Source organism: Gavia stellata, chromosome 3 (genome assembly GCF_030936135.1).
Source record: "Gavia stellata isolate bGavSte3 chromosome 3, bGavSte3.hap2, whole genome shotgun sequence".
NCBI classification, from domain to species: Eukaryota; Metazoa; Chordata; class Aves; order Gaviiformes; family Gaviidae; genus Gavia; species Gavia stellata.
In genome coordinates this window covers 16,995,888-17,020,189 of record NC_082596.1, presented here as the reverse complement: position 1 = coordinate 17,020,189, position 24,302 = coordinate 16,995,888, and the positions used below count along the sequence as shown (strand labels likewise).

Genomic DNA, 24,302 nt, shown 5'->3' with positions numbered 1-24,302 from the left:
CTAATAGCTGCAACATCCTAGACTCCTTAACACAAAAACATACATGACAATTACTTGCTGCAATTGTTCATGAAGAGCAGACAGGCAGACAGATAAAAGAAACTTTCACCTTTCTGCTGTCAGTCTAAAAAGCATCCCTTTGCATGGCACTGTCTCAAAAGATGTCCCAAAGGAGAGATTTGTTTGATTATTTCAGACTCCAACTTACATTGGAGTTGCTATCGTACCACAGCAGAGTGGAGGCTCAATGAAATTCTTTGCATTTGTTTGGTCAAAGTTCAATTGAAGATATTAATGTCAAATGTCCACTGAATGACAGCTTATTGCCGTGCTTGAACAGTGGAGCTAAAAGATAATGTCAGCCTCTTACTTTCTATATGCATAAAATAAAGTTTGACATTGTATTGCTAATTATTATTGTTGGAAGCACACTAGTTTGTTCCTACTGGTTCACAAGAATTATCGGTGCTATGTGTCTGAATTCAAAACTGATCCTTGTAGCTTTTATCTATTCAGTAAGTTATACTAATAATCATGATAAGGTCCAACATTACAGTTTAGAAAAATATATTAAAAAAAGGGAAAATGGGGGCTGTGAATGGAAGTTCTACAGATAACTGGACTCAAACATCAAATTGACATTAAAAAGCCAAACTGTCCTCCTTAAAATCTTCGTGGATGCTCACACTGATCAATTTCCTTAAATTAGATATTATATCTAGAACTTTGAGAGATCTCCAGGAAGATGATACTTTCAGCAAGACCCAGCCAAGATGCTGGCCAGAGATCGTGCATTAGTCCATCTTCTCCCACTCAGATGCTATCTAAATGGCTGGGTTGTTCTGAAGCTTAAAAACAGTTACTGACCTCAGAATGACAGCACGTGGCAAACAGAGCTAGTCTTTCAGATTGGTGATGGTCTTGCTGCTTTTGAAAACTGGAATCTTTTTCTTTTTTATTAAGTGGGCTGGACAGGATCTTGAATAAACAGGATTGTTATATGGCCTGTATACAAGACCAAGGGTAAAATCCACAGAAACTATTAATAGATTTAGAAGCTTATGCCTCAAATTTAAAGAGAAATAGGCATAGGCACTTGGGAGTCTTAATGCATTTGAAATACAGTTTCCTAAGTGGCTTTTTTTGGTTTTTTTTTTAATGGAATTTCTGAAAAAAGTTTTTAAAAATACGCACTCTCAGTCACAACATCACAGATTTCTGATTTGGGCTCTATGCCTAAAGTGTTCTGTTGCCCTGGCAAACTCCCAAAGGCTGCCTCAGTTTCTGTTTCTGAAAAACAGTAACACTTTTTAAACTTCATGGGCATGTTGTAAAAATTAATTAATTAGAGTCAAATCTTCGTCGCCTGACTCTCCCATGTGCTTCTATTAAAGATAGCAGGGATAATATTTAACTAGTGGGTCTTAACCTAAAAGATTCTGAGCATTTTGGCACTGATCCAAGGAAACACTTAAGCATGGCTTTCCTGGATCTGGACCAGAGCATTCAACATCTTTTAGGATCAAGCCAAGTGTCGATAAGATGAAAAGCAATATAGACAGTCCATGACTATTACTTATTCCCTGGCTGATCCTGAGGGATGGTGAATCTTCCCCTCACCAAATGATGAGTGCCATCAAGTGAGTAGCTTCCTTGTTGAGTTATTTCAGAATCCTCCAGCAGACTATAAGAACTGTAGAAAAAGAACAAAAAAACCCACCACCCCGTATCTCCAGGAAATTTACTGTCAAGAATAAAGGGGAGAAGTGAAAGAAAACAAAAACCACAGCAAGAGATATTTTTGATATAGATGTGATGTCTAACTTTAACAATTTTTTTTTTAATTATGAACATGAGGGCTTTTGAATTTAGAGAGCTTTCATCACAACATATTATATGCCTTTAAATGGAATTCCCAGAAAAGAAATAATTTTCCCCTTATTTTGTATCAAAATAATTAAATGCATCACTGGTGATCTCAAACACGTCTACCCACAGCATCCCAGCCTGTTTCATAATGAATCACATCTGATCCCAAAGTGACCATACTGCAAAACCCTGTTAGGAAATTAACTGCAGGCCAGGGAGTGGTACTAATCACATAACCAGACATGACTACAGCTGCCCAGCTTAGCTGTATAACCCCGTTTTTCTGAACAAACCAGTAAGTTCTTCCTACCGAGTGAAGCTTCTGGTAGAGGCCACACGCATTGCATACATATCCACCATTTGCATTCTTTCGCCAGAGAGAGGTCTTTGTGGTCAGGCAATTGGCACAAAAAACACCCGAGCCTCTACGTCTCTGAAATAGGGAAGAAAAAGAAAAAAAAAAAACACACACAGAAAAAAAAACAGGTCAGAGGTGAGTCACATGAGCTGCAGAGTTAGGACAAATCAACACAGGAGTTTTGTCTCTAGACTGGCAACAATGACAGTATAAAACCACACTGCCCATAATGAGGTCAGGTTCAATTGTGCTTAATAGGCACCACTGATTTTCATTATAATTAACCCTAGAGTGATGGATGAGGTGTGTGAAACACCAAAGCCTTTTCAGAGTAACAGCTTTAACTTTTTGAACTTCAGGTTTTGTGCATTTAATGATGGTTTCTAAACAGCAAATTCTGAAAAAACCCTCTGGAAGCTGACAGAGAACATTCTGTAAACTTCTCCTGGTTTGTTCAATGCATTTCACAACAGATTATTTCATTTTAGTTTGTTCGATTTTAAAGTGTGATCGGTAACAAGAATTCTGAAACACCATCACTTCCATTAATTTCAGTTTGTACCTGCGTCATACTAATTCCTTTAACAAAGGTTATATTTCATTAATTGAATACATGATATTCAGTTCCAGTCCTTCCCACCTACTTTTGAAATCGGTATAAGCTACCATATATTTCCCACAGCCCACTAGGAATGAGGAGTAACCTCTGCCAAACAAATAAAAGTACAGTATTCTTAATGAGACCTCTTTTGAACTTCACCCGAAACACTACAAAACACTGTCTCATTGATGGATAGATGTATTTATTTTATTTTAGTCAGGCAAAGAAAGGCACAGTACAACTTTCCTAAATACAAATTGATTTTTAACCAGACTGAGCTGTGCATTCATCAGCTTTCATAATGGTCCAGGAATATTTAAAAGTAGATACGTTTATGAGTATTGCTCGTTATATTCTTTCTACAGAGTAATGATTTCATTAAGCTTCTCATTTAAACAAAAGTCAGGCTGTGTTTGTGGGCACAAATACTAATAAGCAGGAAATCGAATTCTTTTGCTAAAAAGAAAATCTGAATTTCAACTCTGTTCCCTTTTTGCAAAGGAAAAAGATCAATAAGAAACCTTCAGCATCTAAGATAAGAATGGGTGAGTACAGGGAAAAAGAGCCTGGGTGAAAACTAATTTTATTATAAATTAAAAATTACTAACACTATAAGTCAAAATTTCAGGGTTTCATAAAATTTAAGTCATTTATTTAACTTTAGTCCATACTGTAGAAGGCGGGTGTTCATGCCAAAAAAATACAATGGTTATAATTGTACTCTGATACATTTCAAATGGAAAGCTTTCTGCAGACATAATTTTGGCTTCAAGACTGGAACACTTTCTTGGCATTGAAAGGGCATTTGATTCATCGGGTGTTTCACAATGTATCACTAAAAAGACCTGGTGAGCAGCCAGTTCCCTATAGGGTAATTTTTCCATCCAGATGCAAGTACTATCAGAGGCCCTCGTCAGCTAAACTAATTATGATCTTGCATTTGCTGATGCCTGCTCACTCTAACGTTCGACATCCTCCATTAATCATCAATACAAGGAAAATGAATGAAACGTAAAGAAACGAGGGCTGGTAAGCTGCACAGCCATAAAAATCTGAAATGAGTGCAATAATTTAGCAAGATTGGGGAAATGTTTTTAGTGAGCACAAAGTCAGGCTAACAATTGCCCTTTTAAACCAAGAACACAATTTCATTAGTATAGCAGGTTGTGCTACTTTAAGGTGATACAATAAAATAGAGATTGTCGTCAAGATAATCTCTCTCTCACCCCCTTACATCATCCCCTACTTTGTCTCTTAAATCAGAAGCAGTAATATACTACGTTTTTCTCAATTTGACTAGGGGGAGAACTAAATGGTAGTTGATGTCCTTCAGCAAACATCTAACTAGTTGTGTATGTGAGATGCAGCTCACTGTGAAGACACGCTCACCTACAAGTAAACTGAAGCTCTCAATTCTTTTTGTGGTTGCATATCCTTGCACAACTTCACCTGGCTGCTGAAATATTTTCCCTAAGAGTACAATAAAGCTTCACTAAACTAACCCCAATTTGGTCCACTTGAAGGGCAAGAAGTTTCCAAGTGGAAATGACTGGATATGGCCAGGATACAACTGCAGAACTGTTCCTTTCCATTCCTACTTTTTGTCTTCCGGCCCATGGCTTCTTGGTGTGGTGTATTAACCAAGTGGAGTCTTAATCTGAGTCAGTCTTTCCATCCTTTAATTTCTGTTTGTGTTCCTTGAGTTTGGGAAATAGTCTCCACAAAGTCATGGAAGACTTTTAAAATATATAGAAAGCTGCATTTGTACACACCTGAATGGTGACAGAAGTAACTAATTTTTTCTCTCTTTTTAAAAGAAAGATCTGATTCAAACTGGACATTAGTTGCAATGAAATAATACAATGACTACAGCTGACAACAATCTACAAAATACCTAGTAGTAGCTGTATATATCAAAAACCTATACCTGTGCTTATTTAGTACTTACAAACCATTTATCTGTTTAAAATTTCAAAGTAGTCCAGCTAAACATCCTTCTCTCAATGTAATGCAAAGTGTTTAAATTCATCTTACATGCTGTTTGAAGCGTTGCATCTTATCTTTCTTTACCTTCTCTTATTTCTGTATTAATCAAGGACCTTACAGGACAATCAACAATAATTATTCCCCTACCGAAGTGTTCCAACATAGATTGCATATACTAATGCATTAAGAATTAGACCACCTCTGGAAAAACTTAAATGCTGCTATTTTCTTGAGCTTTTTGGTTATGAAACAGCTTTTTATAGTGGGGACACACAGCTTTAGAATGGATTTCCCGGGGTGAAACAGGACTGTGGCAGAATCGGACTAAACAGTCTTGACTCCCAGATCCCACTAACTACAGAATGGACCTGCTTGTCAAAATACACCTGAGAGATTTTGATGATGTCTGCAAGAAAAAACAGAGGCTGTTTTTAAAAGCCTACAGTGCCCGTAGTCCCTTCTCTTAAATGGATACACTTTCTTTAAAAAAAAAAAAGAACAAAAACCTAGGCCTTTACTTTCCATATACCAAGTTTTATAAAAGTTACTGGCCAACAGAAATGATCTGATTTTTTTTTGTGCTAAATTTTAATTAGCGATGATACTTCTAGTGTGAGTGATGACACTTCTGCATGAGTCTGTCTGGCTTTGCATACTCAGCGTTTGTACTAGTCAATAATAACGGCCCATATTGCTGGTGTTGCAGGCAGTCTCGCAAAGGAACAGGCACTGGAGCTCCAATCCAGCAAAGTCTGCGCAACAGCTATGGCCCACAGCCTCCATAAAACCCAGCCACGTGCTCAACTGCTCTGCTAAGCACCACCCTAGTCAGCATTTTCAAGAAGTATGTTATGGAACCTTTTGCTCTTTTTCAAATGTGAACACATACTTTTAATAGTAAAATGATCTCTTAAGATCAGCCCAGAAAAGGTAAGTCAACATAACTAGTCATGGGAGGGGCTGAGCCACAGATAAAAAGGTTTCAGTCTGTGATCAATGCCACTGGCACTAACTGCAGTTATCCATGAAAATTTCCTATACATCCTTGGAAGAATAAGCCCAAAGGGTCTAAATAACTAAAATATGTATCTACTAAGTCAAGCTTTAATCATCTGGAGCCTTATAAACACTACATTGCAATCCCAAATCCTGAAGGGGCCAGTGCAGTGAAGAGCCTGTCTCTATTTCCGTTCCAGTTCCTAGGGCTGGGCGTTTAATATCACAGTTGTCTCAAATCACATTGGGCTGAAACTTGGCTCATGTTTTTGTCAGCCCAGATGCAACTTTTTTTTTTTCTTCTCTTTTTTGGTATTGAAAACTTTATTTAAATCAGTTCAGCTGTTTATAATTTGGCGATTGCCCAAAACTGAGGGGCTGGGGGGCAGAGGGGATTTCAAGTTTTTCAGATAACTTTCTAACAAATCTACAGTCATAGTGGCTTTGCTCTGGGGAAAAAAAGTATGCACACATTTTAGTATTTTAGTGGTAGCAAAGCAATAAGTGGATTATTATTTTTATGTAGCTAAGCTATGAAAGTTTGTAATTATTCACTGAACATGTATTGCAGATCTCTCTACTAACTGTTTTCCCTCAGTAAGAAGCATGCAGAAAGCATGTAATTGCATAACAACCCTTGATATGCAGAGTATTTACTCACATTTTTTATGGTTTCATATCTTGACCGTTTCAAATTGAACAAGTCTGAAACTTGGTATACACGTTGTCAAGCCCGAATGCCTAATTTTTTTTTAACTCCTTAAAGATTTTCACCGGTTACCAATATTTCATTGAAACAAGGAAATTATCAATAGTGCCTTCTGCTAAGCAATGAAACAGCAGAGAATACCGTAACAAGTAATTCACTCAGGCACCTTGAGAGGATCAGGCCCTTGTTTTTCATAAAAACTGCTTTAGATTTTAAAAAGATGACTCCACAGTTAACATGATTTCAAGCTTTGTAGCCATGTAGAAGCATCATTACACTACACAGTTATACAAAAGATATTTTAAAATCTACTGAACTTTCAATTCTTATTTCAATGGAGCTTCATGTAGCAAAATCTATACTGTAAATCACAGGCAAAAACACTGCTCAGGAACTGTGGCTTTTTAGTTAGCTAGACTAAGCAATGGTGCCTGACACTCTGCTAGTGCCAAATACATCCTGTTTTCAAAATTTCTGCCAGAAGATGCTTTTAGAAACTCAAATAGGCTCCACAAGCGTCAGCCAAGCATTTTTCTTACATCACCCTCTTGGTTTGGACACAACAAAACTTGTCTTTTTGCTGATTACTTTCACTTCCCCATCACAAAATGATGATATGATGAAGCCTGAGTGGATTTTTTGACCATCTCTGGCTTTCCTACCATGCCAGAAACAGAGCATGTTGTAATCGCAGCTCCAGAACACAAGGTGCAGAGAAATCATAAATGTTACCCAAGAATAAGCATACGCCTGACCTATTTCCAAGGACAAAGTTGGGGACTACGACCACACATGCCTCACCGAAGGAAAAAACAAAGGCAAAACGCTGGCTCTGGATGCTCTCTGGCAAGACGGGAGGTGCAAAAGGGAGGTGCCGGGAAACCTGCACGTGTTTGGTTCAGTACGAGCCAGGTGACTCGCTGTGGAGAGGATGAACTGTAAGCAGCTGGTCTCATACCTGTAATCGTCAGGCTGCTACTACATGGTTCAGAAATATAGTGCAACGCACTCATGGTTACATCTGTATATGCTGTGTTTGCATTGCCATGAGTATTTAGGAGTTTCTTTTTTCACACCTGCTGGGTCTTTCCAGGTATTATCCTCCTTATATGAGGAGGTACGTAGCTCTCTGAGTTTGGGGGAGGCTCAGATTAATTGAAGTTTAAAACCTGGGCAGCAAGGCAGCATCTGCACGTTGGAGTAAGCGCTGCTTTCTGCTGTTTAGGATGGGAAAAGAACCTTTCAGCCCTCATTTCTTTTGGCTGCAGAGGCACTCAGGCCTTTCTGAATGTGTTTAATCAAAACTGCTTTCTCTCTCAACTATGAAAACAACCACAACTATGTCCCTGTAAAGTTTCACATTTTACAATTTTAGTTGCTTTTGCTGTAACTATGTCTATATTAAAAAGAAAGTCATTGGGTTTGCTTCCCTTTATAACTTGGACAGCTTTCAGGAATAGACCAGGCACAGCAAATTTTCATCCCCAAAGCATAAGTTGTCAGAAGAAGCAAAACACAGAAAGCAGAGCGTTAAAGTAGAAGTTGTTTTCAACCTGAACTATGAGTTAACAGATGCTTCTTGAAATCAATTTAATGTGCCAAATCCAAACTCTTCATTCAAGACATTTTCAAGAACAATTATGTTAAAGAGCTGTATTTGAAAGACGCATAAGAAAGAGGTTAGGAAAGGCAAGGTAGGAAGCAAGTAAAAATGCCAAGAGGAAAGTTGAAATTACACACCTAATTCATATAAAAAGTTTAGTGGAATTTTTAATGCTTTATTGTGACAGCATCTTTTTATGATATACGCTGTATTACAAACTTTTAATGAGAGGAATCGGGGGGGTTTAGAGAGCAAAAAAACCCTAGACAGTAAATTAAACATTACTACTAGCGCAGCCTTTCAGAATCCTACCCCTGCTCCCTTAGGGAGAGTAAATATTTTAATGTGCATGTAAACCGCAATTATTTTTTATCAGCAGCAAAATTGCAGATGAGTAGATTTTGTCCCAGCATTTGTAGCATTTCCCTGCATTTTGTAAAGCAACCTTAGAGACAACTGCATTCACTATTCAAAAAAATCCCCACTGCAAAAAACAGGCAGTGAACTACAATCTCTTTGTGTCTTACTAAGCAAGAAGAATTTAGTAAGATATTAGTTTAGGGTGTCATGATTGCTACCAAAGTAAAACAATGGCTGATCAAAATAGATGATTAAATTAAGAAAAACATAGCTATGCAAAGAAGCCACTAAATCACTTGCTGCTGGATCTCTTCACCGCCGTCACCTCCTCACCTTCATTTCCTCCCCCAAGCAACAGCTGACCCAACCTTTGCCACTGCGCTGGAAGGGAACCGGCTTTGGACACCCACCTTCAGCCAGAGCCTGAGCTCCACAGGCAGGAATTTACCATCGCTTCAATCATCCGTTAAGAGACACGTGCAACTATGGGATCACATAAATAATCACAATACACTTTACGACGACTTATTAATTTTCATACATTTGAGCATTTATCGGTGAAAATTATATAGTTCACAGTGTATCTCCTTGTTACTCCAAACAGGGATGGAACTTAATTTCACAGTTTCCCCCTCAAGATCTGCAGTGGCACGAATACGAAACAATAAAACTTTTTCTGCAGGTTAGACTTCCTTGCCACAGTTAGTGGTGGTTGATTTTCAAACATTGTGTGTTAAAAATAGATGTGATCTTCTGTTGTGCCAAATACATATACACAGACTAAATAAATACACATATACATATTTATGGTATAAGGCATTTGTAATGAACACTGAGAAATATTTTCTGGCGGAATTATGTTGGTCTGGTTTGCAAAGAGTTAAATATTTACTTAATCATTCTACACAAAGTATCATTTTTTAGAAAGCAGTTTCCTTCAACAGCCTTTTACTAGATACAGTGTATTTCTATGGTCTTAGCCTTCAACTCACACAAACTGATCATCCTTAAATCTCTTCCAGTGCCTTAAACAGCAGCTACCACACTATGATATCATCTCGCTTCTGGTGTATTTTGCCACTGACTACAAGCAGTGCAACACAGACCTCCACGGAGGCAACCCAAAAATTAATTTAAAAAGTTTTATTAACACCAATAGCAAAAAAAAAAAAAAAAAAAAAAAAAAGCAACCTGGAAACCTGCATTTCCCGCACAATAATGATATCATTTTGCAGCAACTGAAACCTATTCAAGAGGAGTAGAAATTCTGCCTCCAATAACTCACCGAGTCAATTACACAGGAAAGTACTGTAATGGGCTGTCCCCCTCAAACAGCTCACGTACACGACTTCCTTCTCAATTACCAACTTGTCTGCATTGCCATCTGTAAAAACGAACGCATACCTTGTGCTGCCAGTTTCTGCTCTTGCACTTCCATTAGTGGAACTGGCTGCAGCTGCTCAAGAAGAAAGCCCTGATTGTCTTTGTTTTCCCCCAATGTAGCACCATTTTTCTCCCTTCCTCCTGTACACTGACTCAAGGCAACGCGTTATCTCTGCTGAGGTGTGCCTGTGAGTATTAAAACTACAATCCGCCTAAATTTGTCTCCTGCTTTCTTTTTGCAGTTTATCACCTAACACAGGAAAAAGCTGCCAGCAGCATCTCTCACCATCTTCACCAGAATTGCGTTAGTATCGCGACAGGTTTTATCAGTCCTTTTAAGTAACTGCGGTAAAAATTGCTAAGTTTCTGGCGAAACTTCCCACTCTTCTAAATCAGCTTGACCACTCAGGCAATTATAAAAAAGTACTTATACGATGCAATCAAAAATAAGATTAATAAAAGAAGTCCAATTTAGGAATAATACTATTCCTTACAAAAAATGGTTAGGAAAATGCATTAGTGTGCATAAGCAGGAGAGAGGAAGCCTGGTTCGGGAACTGCGATCCTTGCCCCTAAATAATATAATCCTTTCTCCACTAGCACTCGGCTGAAACAGATTCACGCAGCAGCTCCGATGCTGAACGGCTGCCTGAAAACTCGGCGCTCGTACAGACAGATCACCGCTCCTTTCTGAACGCCATGTGCTTCCAAACGAGCTCAGCCGTTGTGAGAGAACAAATCTAAGTCATTATGAGTCTCTTGCATTTTTTCAAATTAGAAACACAACATAAACGGTATAAAATGTACAAAATTAGACTCCTCTTCTTCTGATCAGTAACTGGATAAAAGTAGTACTCTCAGAACTAAGCACACTGAAAGAGACATCAAGAAAACTGGAAATGCTTCTGACTCTTTCATTTCTTGGCATAAGGCGAAAATATCCAAGCCCTGCTGTCTCAAACGGGGAATCTAAATCAATAGTCAGACTTTGCTATAAACAGACTCGCTTTTTGAGATAAAGAGCCAGTTCTGAAGGTGCCTAAACATGGAATTAGGTGCTTAAGTTTAGGCATCAGTAGCAGAGGATTTATGTTCAAGAAGGCACCCCATGTATCCCTTCTTTCATGAAGTCATGTCACTCATCAAATGAACAGATAAAAATGGAGCAAAGATACATCTATATTTCCTTAAACACCCCTAACTTTGACATGGTAGAAGAACCAGAGTGCATTTGCAGATCTCAGCTAAGAGCCAAGATGTAGCTCTACATGTGATAGTAATTGAGGGTCCCAATCCCACAAGTGCTCTGCTGTAAGCGTGAGCACAAAGCTGCTGGAGTTCTCAGCTTCTGGCATCTGTTCCCACTTCCACAGAAATCAGATGGGCAAAATTAAGTTTTGAGAAAAAAAAAATCACAGACATTTAAAAAACATTCCCTGACCTTATTAAAGTCCATGTGATCTCTATTTATATAGAAAATGGCTCAGAAAGCCAGCAGCTGAGAGGAGGAACTCTCATTTGTAGATTTTGGCTGAGGGCTGCCAAAATCAGCAGGGGAAAGGCTCCTCAGGGGTAAAAATTTCAAAAGCCATTAAGTGTCTTAGAAGCCTCAGTCCCACTGCCTTTTGATCACCTACATCCTCCCAAATTTGCACCCCAAATCTGGAAACTACACTGGAAGAATAATTCCTAATTCAAAGTTACAGAATGAGGATCTAAAGTTTTCATAGAAGTCTTCAGGACTCGGAGAGGAAATGTCAATTAGGTGTCTACTTCTCGGTGAAAACCAGTGAGGTAACATTTACCTGTTACTTGTACTTCAAAAAATTCCCCTTAGGACCATTAATTTTAATTAAAGAAAAAATATAACAAGAAAACGTTTCATATGGGCAGCTATAGCTTATATACTTGTTCAAGAACTGAAGTAACTATAATTTGAGTCTCACGCAGTCCCCTTGAGAAAGCTGTTACTAGGGTGGGATCCAAAGCGGACTATGTCCACCTATTATTTTCAATACGCTTAGGACTGCACTCTCACTGCAGATCTTGTTACGTGCTGTTGCTAGAATGGCTTCCATTCAGAAAAATCAACATTTGCCAACCCATACCACACAATTACCATAGTTATTTCCTATTGTGAGCTTAGAGAGAAACTGTGGTATCCCAGATACCACGGTGTGGTAAATATTGAAAAGTAGTGGCCTTTTTATGATGGACATTTTCGTCTAATCCAATCCATTCCAAACACTTCCAGATAACAAGACAATAAGGCAGAGTCTGTGCCTAAGTGGTTGGTTCTAACATAATCCTCTCATTCTGTCCTGTGATCCCACTTTCAGCAAAAATATCTGATGGCTTCCTTTTTGATAGCTTTAGGAAGTAAGAATGGGCTAGAGGTGTGATCAACCCCTACAGCCAGCTAGGGAGGCATCGCCTGAAAAAGAAAAGGGAAAAAAAAAAGAAGAAAAAAAAAAGAAAGAAAAAGACCATATTTGTATTTTTTAAAGTTAACCCATCTAAAAGTGCCAACAGCCTCCTGGGCTGCATTAGGCAGAGCACTGCCAGCAGGTCGAGGGAGGTGATCCTTCCCTCGGCTCGGCCCTGGTGAGGCCACACCTGCAGTGCTGTGTCCAGGGCTGGGCTCCCCAGTACAAGAAAAACATGGATGTACTGGAGAGAGCCCAGTGAAGGGCCACAAAGATGATTAAGGGCCTCAGGCATCTGTCATACAAGGAAAGGCTGAGAGAGCTGGGACTGCGCAGCCTGGAGAAGGCTCAGGGGGTTCTCATCAATATGTACCTGATCGGGGAAGTAAAGAAGACAGAGCCAGGCTCTTCTCAGTGGTGCCCAGTGAGAGAACAAGAGGCAAAGGCACAAATTGTAATACAAGAAGTTCCATGCAAACATAAGGGAAAAGCTTTTTTAATTGTGAGAGTGGTTGAACACAGGAACAGGTTGCCCAGAAAGGCTGTGGAGTCTCTGTCCTTGGAGATACTCAAAACCTGATGGGACAGAGCCCTGAGCACCCTGTTCTGCCTGACCTTGCTCTGAGCAGTGGCGTTGGATGGGATGACCTCCAGAGCTGCTTTCCAGCCTCAACGATTCTGTGAAGCTTTCTTCAGTGAGAGGCTGTAGATTGCTTGTCACTTTTTTTGTTCTATTAATTTCTGTCCATTTTCGCCTTAATTCCTATTCATTTGCCTTGAAAAATAAAATATTTCAGATTTCATGGCTACAAAAGTATTAATTAAAATAGACCAACATCCAGACTGAATGTTACAGATTGCAATCTGTAAAACTGTACAGCTACTAAAAATGGAGAAACCTACTTTTAAATTTCACCATAAATAATTTCAGAATGTTTATGAGGAATTGAGTGCAGTATCTAATGTAGGTTTTACAAAAATTATTCTCTGCTTGCTCTTTCCTATCAAGATCCTAATGCCTACTTGTAAATGAGACTCAATATAGGGTGTTGTATAGCTTTCCTTAAAAATACCATTAAGATGAGAAGAAGAAGAAGAGAACAACTGTTCTACATTTTGGAGACATTTCTCCTTAAATAGTGTTTATGTACTGCAAGCATCCCTTCCATAAACAAACCAGGTCTTTGGAACAAGTGAACACAATCTCTGAAGAATCTTTACCAGCTTCTATTTCTGGTACATCATGCACTGAGAATTTTAGGCCAACATGGGCATATGGTCTCCTAGTTTGATAGGAAACATTTCATGGAATTCAAGACAGAGCCACAGCATAATGACTGAAGACCTTAAAATCCATGATATAATACAAGGTTGGGGAAAAAAAAAAAAAAGAAAGAAAAGACAAGAAAAACAAGTGTTTCCTGATACAATACTAGAGGCAGTAGGAGCATGTAAAAGCACAAGAAAAAGCAAAGTCATGGTAACTGGTGTGCACAAAGGAATACTCTGAATCCCTTATTAATCAAGCTTAACCTCATTAACTAAACTGCCTTAACCCCTTCTATTTTAATAGGAGAATCACCCAGTAGGGAAATCAATTTTTTAAAAAAACAAATAATAAACAATATTTATCTTAATAACATTCAGGCAGGATTTGTGGCTTTTCTGCCTTTGCAGTCCTAGAAACCGGTACTTTCTATACTCATTCACAGAATCACAGAATCACAGTTAATGATAGGGGTTGGAAGGGACCTCTGGAGATCATCTAGTCCAACCCCCCCACCAGAGCAGGTTCACCTAGAGCAGATTGCACAGGAATGTGTCCAGGCGAGTTTTGAATATCTCCAGAGAAGGAGACTCCACAGCCCCTCTGGGCAGCTTGTTCCAGTGCTCTGCCACCCTCAAAGGAAAGAAGTTCCTCCTGATGTTTAGATGGAACTTCCTATGACCAAGTTTGTGCCCGTTACCTCTTGTCCTGTCACTGGGCACCACTGAAAAAAGACTGGCCCCATCCTCCTGGCATCCACCCCTGAAGTATTTATAAGCTTTGATAAGATCCCCCCTCAGTCTTCTCTTCTCCAGACTAAAAAGACCTTGCACAGAGAGAACACTGTAACTGCACAGCAGTGTTTCCAGCATCCCTAGTCTTATTTTTCTCTTACCTTTAAGAAAGTGTCTCTTAAATTGCTTAAGACACCAGCTTCAAAATCTGCATTGTCAGAATCACTCCCACAGATTGCATTTCACTGACGGAATTGTTTCTAATGCAAGTGGCAGGGTGAGCTTACTGCTGGGGCAGTCGTTCTCTTAAATGGCATGAGCCTGACAAGAGCAGTATGAGGGAAACACATAACTTAACGGGGTTTTCCATCATGAGTTCTGCACCGTGAGGAAGAAATGTACCCACCCTGTCACATACTCAGGCTTTAGTTCAGAGTGCTGCGAAGGACTGGAAAACAGTACCCAAGAAATCAAGCACCAGGCTGGAAGGAGAGGCATGGCAAAAACCCTCCTGCAAGCCCACTTACTTTTCACATCCTTCGGAGGCTTCTTAAATGAAGCTGACTGCGCAGGAATGCCTTGTAAAACAAGCCCTCCGCTTCCTTTCGAAAGTGGTGTCAGCAAAACAGCTCCACAGCCTTGCTCGTAGGCAGCTGTGGCTGGATCCATGTTGTAAGTGGAGAGGCAAAGACCACTGGGTTGTCTGAAAGTGTTCATGCGTTTGTGCGGACCTAGGGCACAGGCTCAGTCCTGTTCTACTGATCAATACATCAGACTTTGCTATTTAGGCAAAAACTGTCAGGAAAACATTTCCCTTCTACCTTCCACCTGCTAGTGTCACAATTCATTGGATTTTGAAACAAGCCTCCAGAAGGCCCATGTACACCACCTTGAAGTAAAAAGAAACCTTTAAATTTAGATGTGCTGTACAAAATCATAGCTGCTACTTGCCCACAGGCTATATTCAAAATCTTTAGGAGTGAATAGGAAAAAGACGTGTGCCGGAAAGGAGCATATTTATAATGACATGCCTTTTCTCTAGGAGAAAAAAAAAAATCTTCCATTTCATCAGCATCTTTGCCAAAAGCCCTCTTTCAGGAACTGAAAAGAGAAGGGCCTTTATTTCCTACATATATTTTATAGGAAACATTTTTTGGTTCTGTGTCATGGACTAGGATTTCACACCTTAGTGGCTAGTCGTATGGAAATGGACATGGCTGTGGAAACTTCATGGCTGTGAAACCCTGATAGTAAAATCAGCAGGAAGATGAGGAAGGTGTGGGGAACACTGAATGATTCATGCAGTAACAACCTCTGGACCCTTTGAGGAGATTTTGGGATGGCTGCCAAGCCTACCTGTCTATGACCAGCATCCTGGACCTTCTAAAGCAGGCTTTAAATCTGGGCAAGATTCAGAGGGAGTATTGCTCTTCTGAATAATGCCGAGATATGTAAGTGGATGTGACATGCATGGATTTTTATAAGGAAAGATCTTTCCAAAATCAGGTTGAAATTACCAATGAGTTATACCCCCCAGAAATAATTCCTAACATATAAATACCAGGCCCTGTTTCCTTTATTAATCGCAGTCTGAGTTAATGAGGGAACAACTTCCAGAAGTTTCTGTAAAGCAGTACAAAGCTAAGCATCTTAGCTACAACATTCAACAAATCAGTGTTTTGCAACTAACTCTTCCTTTGCCAAAACAAAGAACAAATCCTTTCCTATTTTATACCCAGGATAACTTCACCTACTGCAGAAAGCACGAGGAGAGCAGAAGATGGTGGAAAACCTAGAGAGCTAGCACTGATTTGATGCCCATCTGTTTTAGACATAGAACAAAGAAAAAAAAACAAGATAAAAAACTGACTGCACTGAGCTTGGCTTTCGCTATGGTAAGAGTAATTCTTCACTGATTTTACTATGACCTTGACATCTGCCTTTGGAGCCCTGGCATATGCGTGGCACAATCAGGACAGACATGGTAGACTCATCTTCAAGACGGCCTACATAATCTTGCATTTCAGGAACGATAGCCACTGTAGCACATACTGCATGCACAGCCAGGGCTGCGATTTCTACTGTATTTCAGTGATTAATGGCCTCGTAATGGAATAGAAGTTTCCTACAGAATGTTGCAATCTCCCTACAAATTTGGCCTTGTCTGCTATTTACTGGCAGGTTGTAGGAGCACTGCAAGATCAGCGTTTCTCAAAGCACTGGATTGCAGTCCCAGGTACAGAGGCGAAGGCGCACGAAGCAGCTGGGCAGCGCGGAGCGCAGCCGGGCTGGGCTGTAACAGTCAGCTGCGGTCACTAGAGGGTACTGTGAGGGCACCTAAAGGGTGCTGCTCCCATGGCAGGGGGCAAAGGAAACCATGGGAAACCTTACCATAGGCAACAGCCCTCCACAATTGGAACGAGCTATTTTAAAGACAGATCTGCCTTAAAAATGCCTAATCTCAGTCCTGATTTTGAAGCATTCCTGCAGGAAGCATTTGCGCACACACACATGCCACCAATAAGCCAAGCAGCTCACGCCTTTATGGTTCATGTTTAAATCCAGTGCAGCCTGTGGCTCATGAGTCACACAGTCCCTCCTTACGCAAAAGGCCAAACAGCTAGAGAGAGAAGAGCGAGAATGAAATTCCTATGGTTTTAACAACGGTTACTCATAAAAGGCAAGACGGGGATCCCCTTGTTTATGCACAGCGTCAGGTAAGATTACAGGGCTATTTAAGCAGTAAGGTAGTACAAAAAAAGAGGTGAGGAATCTCAGCATCTCACTTTAGAAGACACCATTATGTTCATTAGTGAAGCAATAGAAAAAATTAGCGCTGGTCTAGTGAAAGAATCTTAGCCACTGCTTCTTCTGAGTTTATCCATTAAACACTGCTATCCCATATAGAGTAAATAACTGCCAGGAAATCTACTGCACATACTTCAATATTCTGGTATTTTTAAAACACACAACCCTTTTCATGCACGAATATCTCTTAATGTGTCTGCCGGAGTTTCTGTGCTTTGCACGGACTAGCAAGAAGGGATGTTGGATGATGCTTGCGTTATGCTCTTAAGTTCTACCAGATTTCAGTAATAATTCTGATCAACCAGTGCATTCCAGACTTTATTGCCCATCTTTCTTTTTCCATGTCTTCCATCAACCAACCAGTTAATAAGAAAATAGGAAGAAAATGTGTGTGCAACGGATAGCACAGCATTCCAATGAGACACAGAAGTGGACAAATAATAGAATAGTTGGGAATATCAAGCAAAAATGTTAACATTAACTAGGTTCACTTTTCACTCTATTTAAATACAAAAATCTAAAGTAAGAAGTTTCTGTATTTTAGTCTCAGCCAATTTTGGGCCACACTGAATGTTAAATAAACTATTATTTAATCAAATACAGGCATATTAGTCTCACTCCTGCTGACAACTTCAATTAGAATATTTTTGCCTCATACAAAAAAAAAAGAAAAAAGAAAAAGCTCATGATCTTTAAACTACTATGGCTTCTGCACAACATCTGGTTACAATTTTTTACATATTCAACCATCAAACTTCTATCTCCACAAAACAGTTTACTCAAGATTTGTTTTAATTATCCTACATTGCAAGCTTCATATGGCTTTGAAAAGGGGGTGAAAGGATCGCTCACGATGCAGACAGATGCAAACTGAAAAGGACTGTACATTGAAAGATGCTTTTGAAACAATTTTAAAAAAATGAAAAAATCCTTTCTATCATTGCCAGGAAACAAGTGCTACTTTAACTGTTTCATTACACAATACCTCTTGGCTTGTTCATTAGCTATTTTAATGGTTTTTTGGTTGGATTCTAGGATTAAGGCAATCTTTATTAGCACTTTCATTGGAGCCATACAAGTTGCAAATACATATTTTCTCTTTTTCTCGCCAATGCCACAGTGGGAACACTGTATTTCTAGAAGTGCTAGTTTAAAACAGAAAACATAGCAAAGAAAGCATCTGAATGTGATAAAGTAGAAATAAAAATGAATTTTATAGCAGCACAGAAAAGCCTTGCTCATACAAAAAAAAAATAATGTTGTACTGAATTTTAAGCATGGGAGAGATCTAATTTATTTTCATAAGCCTATTCACCTGTGTAAAGTTAAGCACATCCATAAGCTTTTGCAAGATTGGACCTAAGACAAAAATTAAGAAAATGCCTGGGGTTCTGGTTTTATTAAATGCTGGAGCCTCAGTCAGCCAAAGGGACATAACCGTATTTTTCTTAAATGAGTCTTGGGGTGCTACACCAAATCAATGAGTCATCACTACAGATAGAAACTGTTTGTCTTGAACTGGTGGAATCATTATAAACTTTGGAGAATATGAAACTTCTTATTCATTAATTTGCATTACATATATGTATTAATGGGAAAGCATTATGGAAAGTTGTTATTTATTTTATGAGGTAACTGCTTTGAAGTCCAGTAAATGAAACTCCTTTTTCCTGTTTTTCAGTCAGTCAGCACCCATCATTCCAAGATAGGATAGTCAAGGAAACTTCAGGGTTTTTTCTGGAGGTTTCTTCTGATGCAAAGCGTGGATTAGCTTAGACATGGAATGTCATCTTTTAAGACTTTTTTTTTTCTTTAAAGATGCTCCAAAGAAGCCAGCAGAAGAGGTAGCTGCAAAAACACAACTTATAACCATGGTCGACGTATAAACAGTTGAGCTTCACTGGCTCCGACTCCCAGACAGAAACTCTCTTGAGTTTGGTACTGGAGCCATATGTGCAGCTTTCTAAAAATTTATTTTTAATGAGGAAACTTAATTTGTGTATTAAAGAGGGCCTGAAGAAATGATTTCATTTTGGTTCTGTGAGATATTCTGGTATTAAACACATGATACAGTCATGTCTCTGAATGGGGGACCACCAGCCACCAATGGGTCAACCAACACAGGCATCAAAAAAAACCACCAACACTTTTCAATCCCTGGCCAACCATACCAAAATTAGTCTAAACCCTGGAGCCTGCTTAATTAGTCAGGAGTACCTCTGAGCGGGCTGTCTCACTAAACTCTGGGCACTGCCTCCACTGGGAATGCAAGAACTGCTGAAAGAGCTTCCCTCCGTTCCAGTAATATTTGACACTTTGCTTGCAACCAGAAACAGGAAAATATGGAAGAATGCAAAAATCTAAGAATATGCAAATTCCTGACAAAAAGTCACTGTTTTTCACAAAGCCTTGTTTGTCACTGAGGATGAAGATGGAGATGAAGCTCTATTTAATCTGAACCAGCCTTTCATCCTCAGGTTCAAAATCTCGTGGTTACACCAACGACGTGACTGTTCCCCCCGGGCTGCAGTTACCATCTCAGCGTATCAGCAAAAAGGACTTGCTGAGTTCATGCTGATTAAAGTGAGGAAACACGAATTGTCACTGTCCTCACTGACACAGCCTGCGAACAAAGGGCTTCAGTATTCATTGCCATCTTTTATTTCAGGTATGAAGAGCATGAACGAGACTCAGAACTAAAGGAAGCCATCGGTGAAGCCTTCTTTGCATGCTCAACCTCCCCCTTCCAATCCCCATTAACAATCCCAAGGTATGTTTGTAGTGTGGTGGGAATTCAGACACGCGATTTTGATTAATGTTAATGCAAGTCGTGTGGCCAAATCCCTGTACACTACTTTGAGAGTTTATTCTAAAATCGAAATACAATTAAGGTTGCAACACAAACCAAATAAGGCAAGGAAATGACACTTCATTAGTAACCCATTTGTTACGAGTACCATAGGTAACCTGTTGCAACAGTGTGGCACTATTAAATGTTTTAAGTGTTTATATACCACCATTGTCAACTGGCTAGGAAACTATGGTAAAGACATCCAGACACGCTAAAAAAAAGGTTAGCTTCTGCAACTAGATAAATTCCTTCTTTAGGTTATTTAGTTGTGGTATTGGATCAGAAGATTTTGAGTCCTCTTCCCAGTGACACTTGGAGACCGGCACATTTGATCTCTCCGTAAATTTATACGAATAAGCAGTCGTGCATAATATAGCAGACTGTGAATAGAGAAGAGGAGCCGAAGGGCGTAGGGATGCATACGAGGACTTTCTGTTTAGTCAAGCTGATAGGTAACAGATAAATGAGCTAAAGATTGTTCTCAGTTGCCCCTCTTGCACAAAGCTATATTCCAGATTTTTATGATTGTGAATACTGAACGTGGAGTCTATAGTGAGAAAGGGTATTACGCATGGGAAAAGGTCCTGTGTCCCTGGCGCTGCTTTTGCTCATGACTGAAAGTGGCATTTCTGTGGTCATTCCCTTATTCTCATTCTGCAGAAAACTGCCAAGCCAGTTTTGGTTTTGGTTTTCTTTATTATTATTATTCCTGTGGACTGTGGGCTAAAGTTTTTCATCTTCTTCTCCATCATGCAAAAGCCCATGGAAAGAGGAGTTCTCTAAACTCTCTCATGGAGGCAACAGTAGCCTTTTTACTGAAGATCAGTAGAAGCTATTTAAGAAACTAATGGCTGTGGACTATGATCGGCAATAATCTACTTCTCCCATCTTCATAGTGTAGAAAGAAGACTATTTTTGTGTGTCTACATGTGTGCGTGAAGGATGGAGGGGAAAGAGGAAGAGGGTACTGATAGCAGTGAGTCAGCTGTGCTCTACAGAACAACATCTTACAGCAGCAAGTGGGCAACGGGTCTAGCTGAATCGAGCAACTTTCCATATCGTCACTAAAAGCAAATGAGATTAAAGACACAAAATACAATTCAGTCCTTCATGTAAGATTTAGGATTATTATTGTAGAACTCAGGTATTTTGTGCTGGCATTCTGGACATGTGTAATGTTGTTGCTAGCAGTAAATTCAAAGCTCTGAACATAGGTACTGCAAAACAAAATCTGAGAAGAACTGGTGCTTAATGGAAAAATATCTGGGCAGTAAGTGCTGATCATTATTACACACCTATTCACTATACTGCTTGCCATATTTCTAGCAAGTTCAGAAGAGAGGATTGCACGCTTACTAAGATAAATTCGACTTGCAGTACGTAATCTGACTTTATAAGCACATTTAGTAGGCTGATATGAAAGGTACAAGTTCACTGAAACTACCTAAATTATGAAGTAGATTTTTTCTTTTAAAAAGTCATTGAGCATGTCTTACATTGATAGGTTTTTCTTTAACGTTATATTCTCTTTAAAAGTGGATTAGACGTATAGTGTCTTTTGACTTAGTGCAAGAAGCAGGAGTGTGCAGAGAGCTCAGAGGATGTCATTTTTTCCCTCTAACATAAAAAGATGTGTGAAGTTACTATGGCTCTTCAAAACGGCCTAGTAATTGAGCCTGCCTATGGTTTCATTAATGTGCAAGTTTCATTTGTCACCTTCTTTCTTTGTTGATTATGTGCATTGATTCATCAAGACTTGTGACACCTGGTTTTCATTTGCTCTGTTCAGTGCTTCTTTTCTAATCAGTTTGTACTGGACTGGTGTAAGAAACAGTCTGAAAGTAAATCGCGCTAGCCTCCTGAAAACAGAAATGAGAAAAATTCAGCTTTTTTGGTAATTTACAATTAAATGCCTTTTCATTCTCTCTTCATGCTCTTTGCACGCTTTTCTTTCAAGCACGTTTAATAACACGCTTGCTACAGCTACTCATAACATAAAAGGAGCAAACAAAACAACGTGCACTTAACAGGGGAGATGTAGGTGTCTACTAAGTTAATTACTACAAAAAGTAATTGATTTTAATTCGTGTAAATGTAAGTGACAAGAATAACACAGGCAAGGTTTTTTCTTGCTAAACTACAATATCCTTGTTAAGTTGTACAGTTTAATAATGAGATGTTCTCATTTAAATTTCCCTCTGCCTTCCTTCTTTACTTCGCTTTTTTAAAATATGTATCACTTCAAATATTTCCATTTCGTGTGTCACTGGCAAATGCCAAAAATAGAGAAAGAGAGATCTGATAAAGATAAAGCATGACAAAAGTTTCACGGATAATTGCCTTCACATATCCAGTTCGGCTCTCATCTCTCCTAATTAGCCTCATTACCATACCTTAAGACAGACCAGCAGTCACTCAAACTCCCTGTTTTTTCTGTCAAAACTACTGCTGACAGGCAAATGGACAACACATGCACTGAGTAAGTCTATTCTAGACTATTCTTTTACAAGACTAGCCTCCAGCAGAAAACACAAAACAATAGGTCTTCTATAAATGTATAATGAAAGTATACATACAGTGTGTGAATACTCAATAAATTATTGTTCTATTCATTGCTCCGCCATAACTTAAAATGAGGACAATAATAAAAAAAAATCATTCTCATACACTCTCATTCTCCAGAATATCAAAGAGATCAAAACCAATGTAGTATTTCACTGTGACTGACACAGACTTATAGAACAGCCTCGCCACAGCCGCTGAAAAAAAAAATCACTGGAGTACTGTAAAGTTTGAATACGGCGGTGCAGTACTGCTTTCAGCATACCCACGCTATCTCAGGAAGCTTTTTGTTTTTACAAACCATGTTCAAATGAAAAAGCTTCATCCCATTGCTCATATTCATCTAAAATTAGCTCGTAAAAAGTATCCACAGAATAGTTCACTGGGGCACTAGAAATATTTTAATATTAAACTCCACCGGCTATCAAAACATTAAACTGTATAATGGGAAGCCCTTGAAACCCCTCACAATGTCCATTTCTTTTTCATTGTTGTTTTAGTCACACATTACATTATGCATAGAGTTCAGATACATAGTACTTTGTTTTCATTTTCTCTCTTTCGCTATGAATTTCATTCTTTCGAACATCTAACAATTTGGATATGTTTTTCTATTATAACCTCCCGTTAAGAAGTACAGGTTTTTTTCATGATTCATTGTATTTTCATGTTCACAGTACCACCAATAAAATAAAAATGTCATAGTTTTCATAACAGAAATTTAACACTCGCAATGTCACTTATTTAAGAACTGGATATTACACAGTTACTGGTCTCTTTCCTCCCCAGCTCCTTAGACACAATCTTCCTTGTGATTTTATTTTTCTTTTGTACAGCACAAGTTGTGATACAATCTCTATAGCAAAAAAAAAAAAAAAAAATCAGTGAAATGGATTTTCTGCACTTTGCAGTTTGGGGAAACTAACAGTCCATTCAGCGTGACTGAAAAATACCCTGAAGGCCAATATTTACTAAGCATGGCACACACACAGGAGCCTTGTTAAAAATCCACAACAAATCTCTCATTGCAAACAAATCCAGAGGCTTGAGAGCTGCTGCAACTGTCGGGATAATGCTGATCCTGACAGTAGAAAGCTGCTTTTTTACCAGGCTAACAGCTAGCTAGATGTCTGCTGGCTTCTCACCAAGATTTCACCATTTCAATTTCTTCTCTTCAGGATTTATTAGGTGATGAACATACAGCAATCTATCAGAGGGATAAACAGCATCAAATGAAGGTAACGCTGACACATCCGGGCACCCCGAACTCGAAGAACGCCGGTAACCAACAACTGTAACTACTTCATGCAAATAGTCAAATAAAGCCATACGAAATTAAACTCTAGGCTGAAGTCAGACACTGTGAAGGAAAGAAATGGGTCAAAGAAGGGCTTCCAAATAACAGGAAATACTTTCAGCTTCACACATAACGCTTCAAAATGCATTCTTTTTCCTTTTCTTTCAGAGATGTCAGTGTAAAAAAAGATGAAAACACCATCTACTGGAAGAGCAAAAGAGTGAAATGAAACGCAGGGATGCTAACGTGTGAACAGAAGCGTTATGTAGGAATGCAATGCAAGTAGGGTAAACTAGTACATTATGTACACATACCACACAGTTTCAAGTGTATGAGTGGGCATGTTTGAGAAGGGTATTTCCAGCAGTTGTTTAAAAAAAAAAAGGGGGGGGGACTGTGAAGTAGTAAACTGCTGCTGAAGTCTACTTCTTGCAGCCACCTATACAGCCCAACTAACACATGCTGTCCTTGCGCTGTGGAGCCAGGAACCGA

The 24,302-nt window shown here is 39.1% G+C and overlaps 1 protein-coding gene across 3 annotated transcripts in view; it reads right to left on the bottom strand.

Annotated features, from left to right (window-relative positions):
* TRPS1 (transcriptional repressor GATA binding 1) overlaps nt 1-24,302 on the bottom strand; it is a 176,711-nt gene that overhangs the window by 4,273 nt on the left and 148,136 nt on the right. For all 3 annotated transcript variants that reach the window (XM_059815596.1, XM_059815594.1, XM_059815595.1), the window contains exon 5: nt 2,180-2,302. In XM_059815596.1, the coding sequence (XP_059671579.1) occupies nt 2,180-2,302 (123 nt within the window). The remainder of the gene's footprint in view (nt 1-2,179; nt 2,303-24,302) is intronic.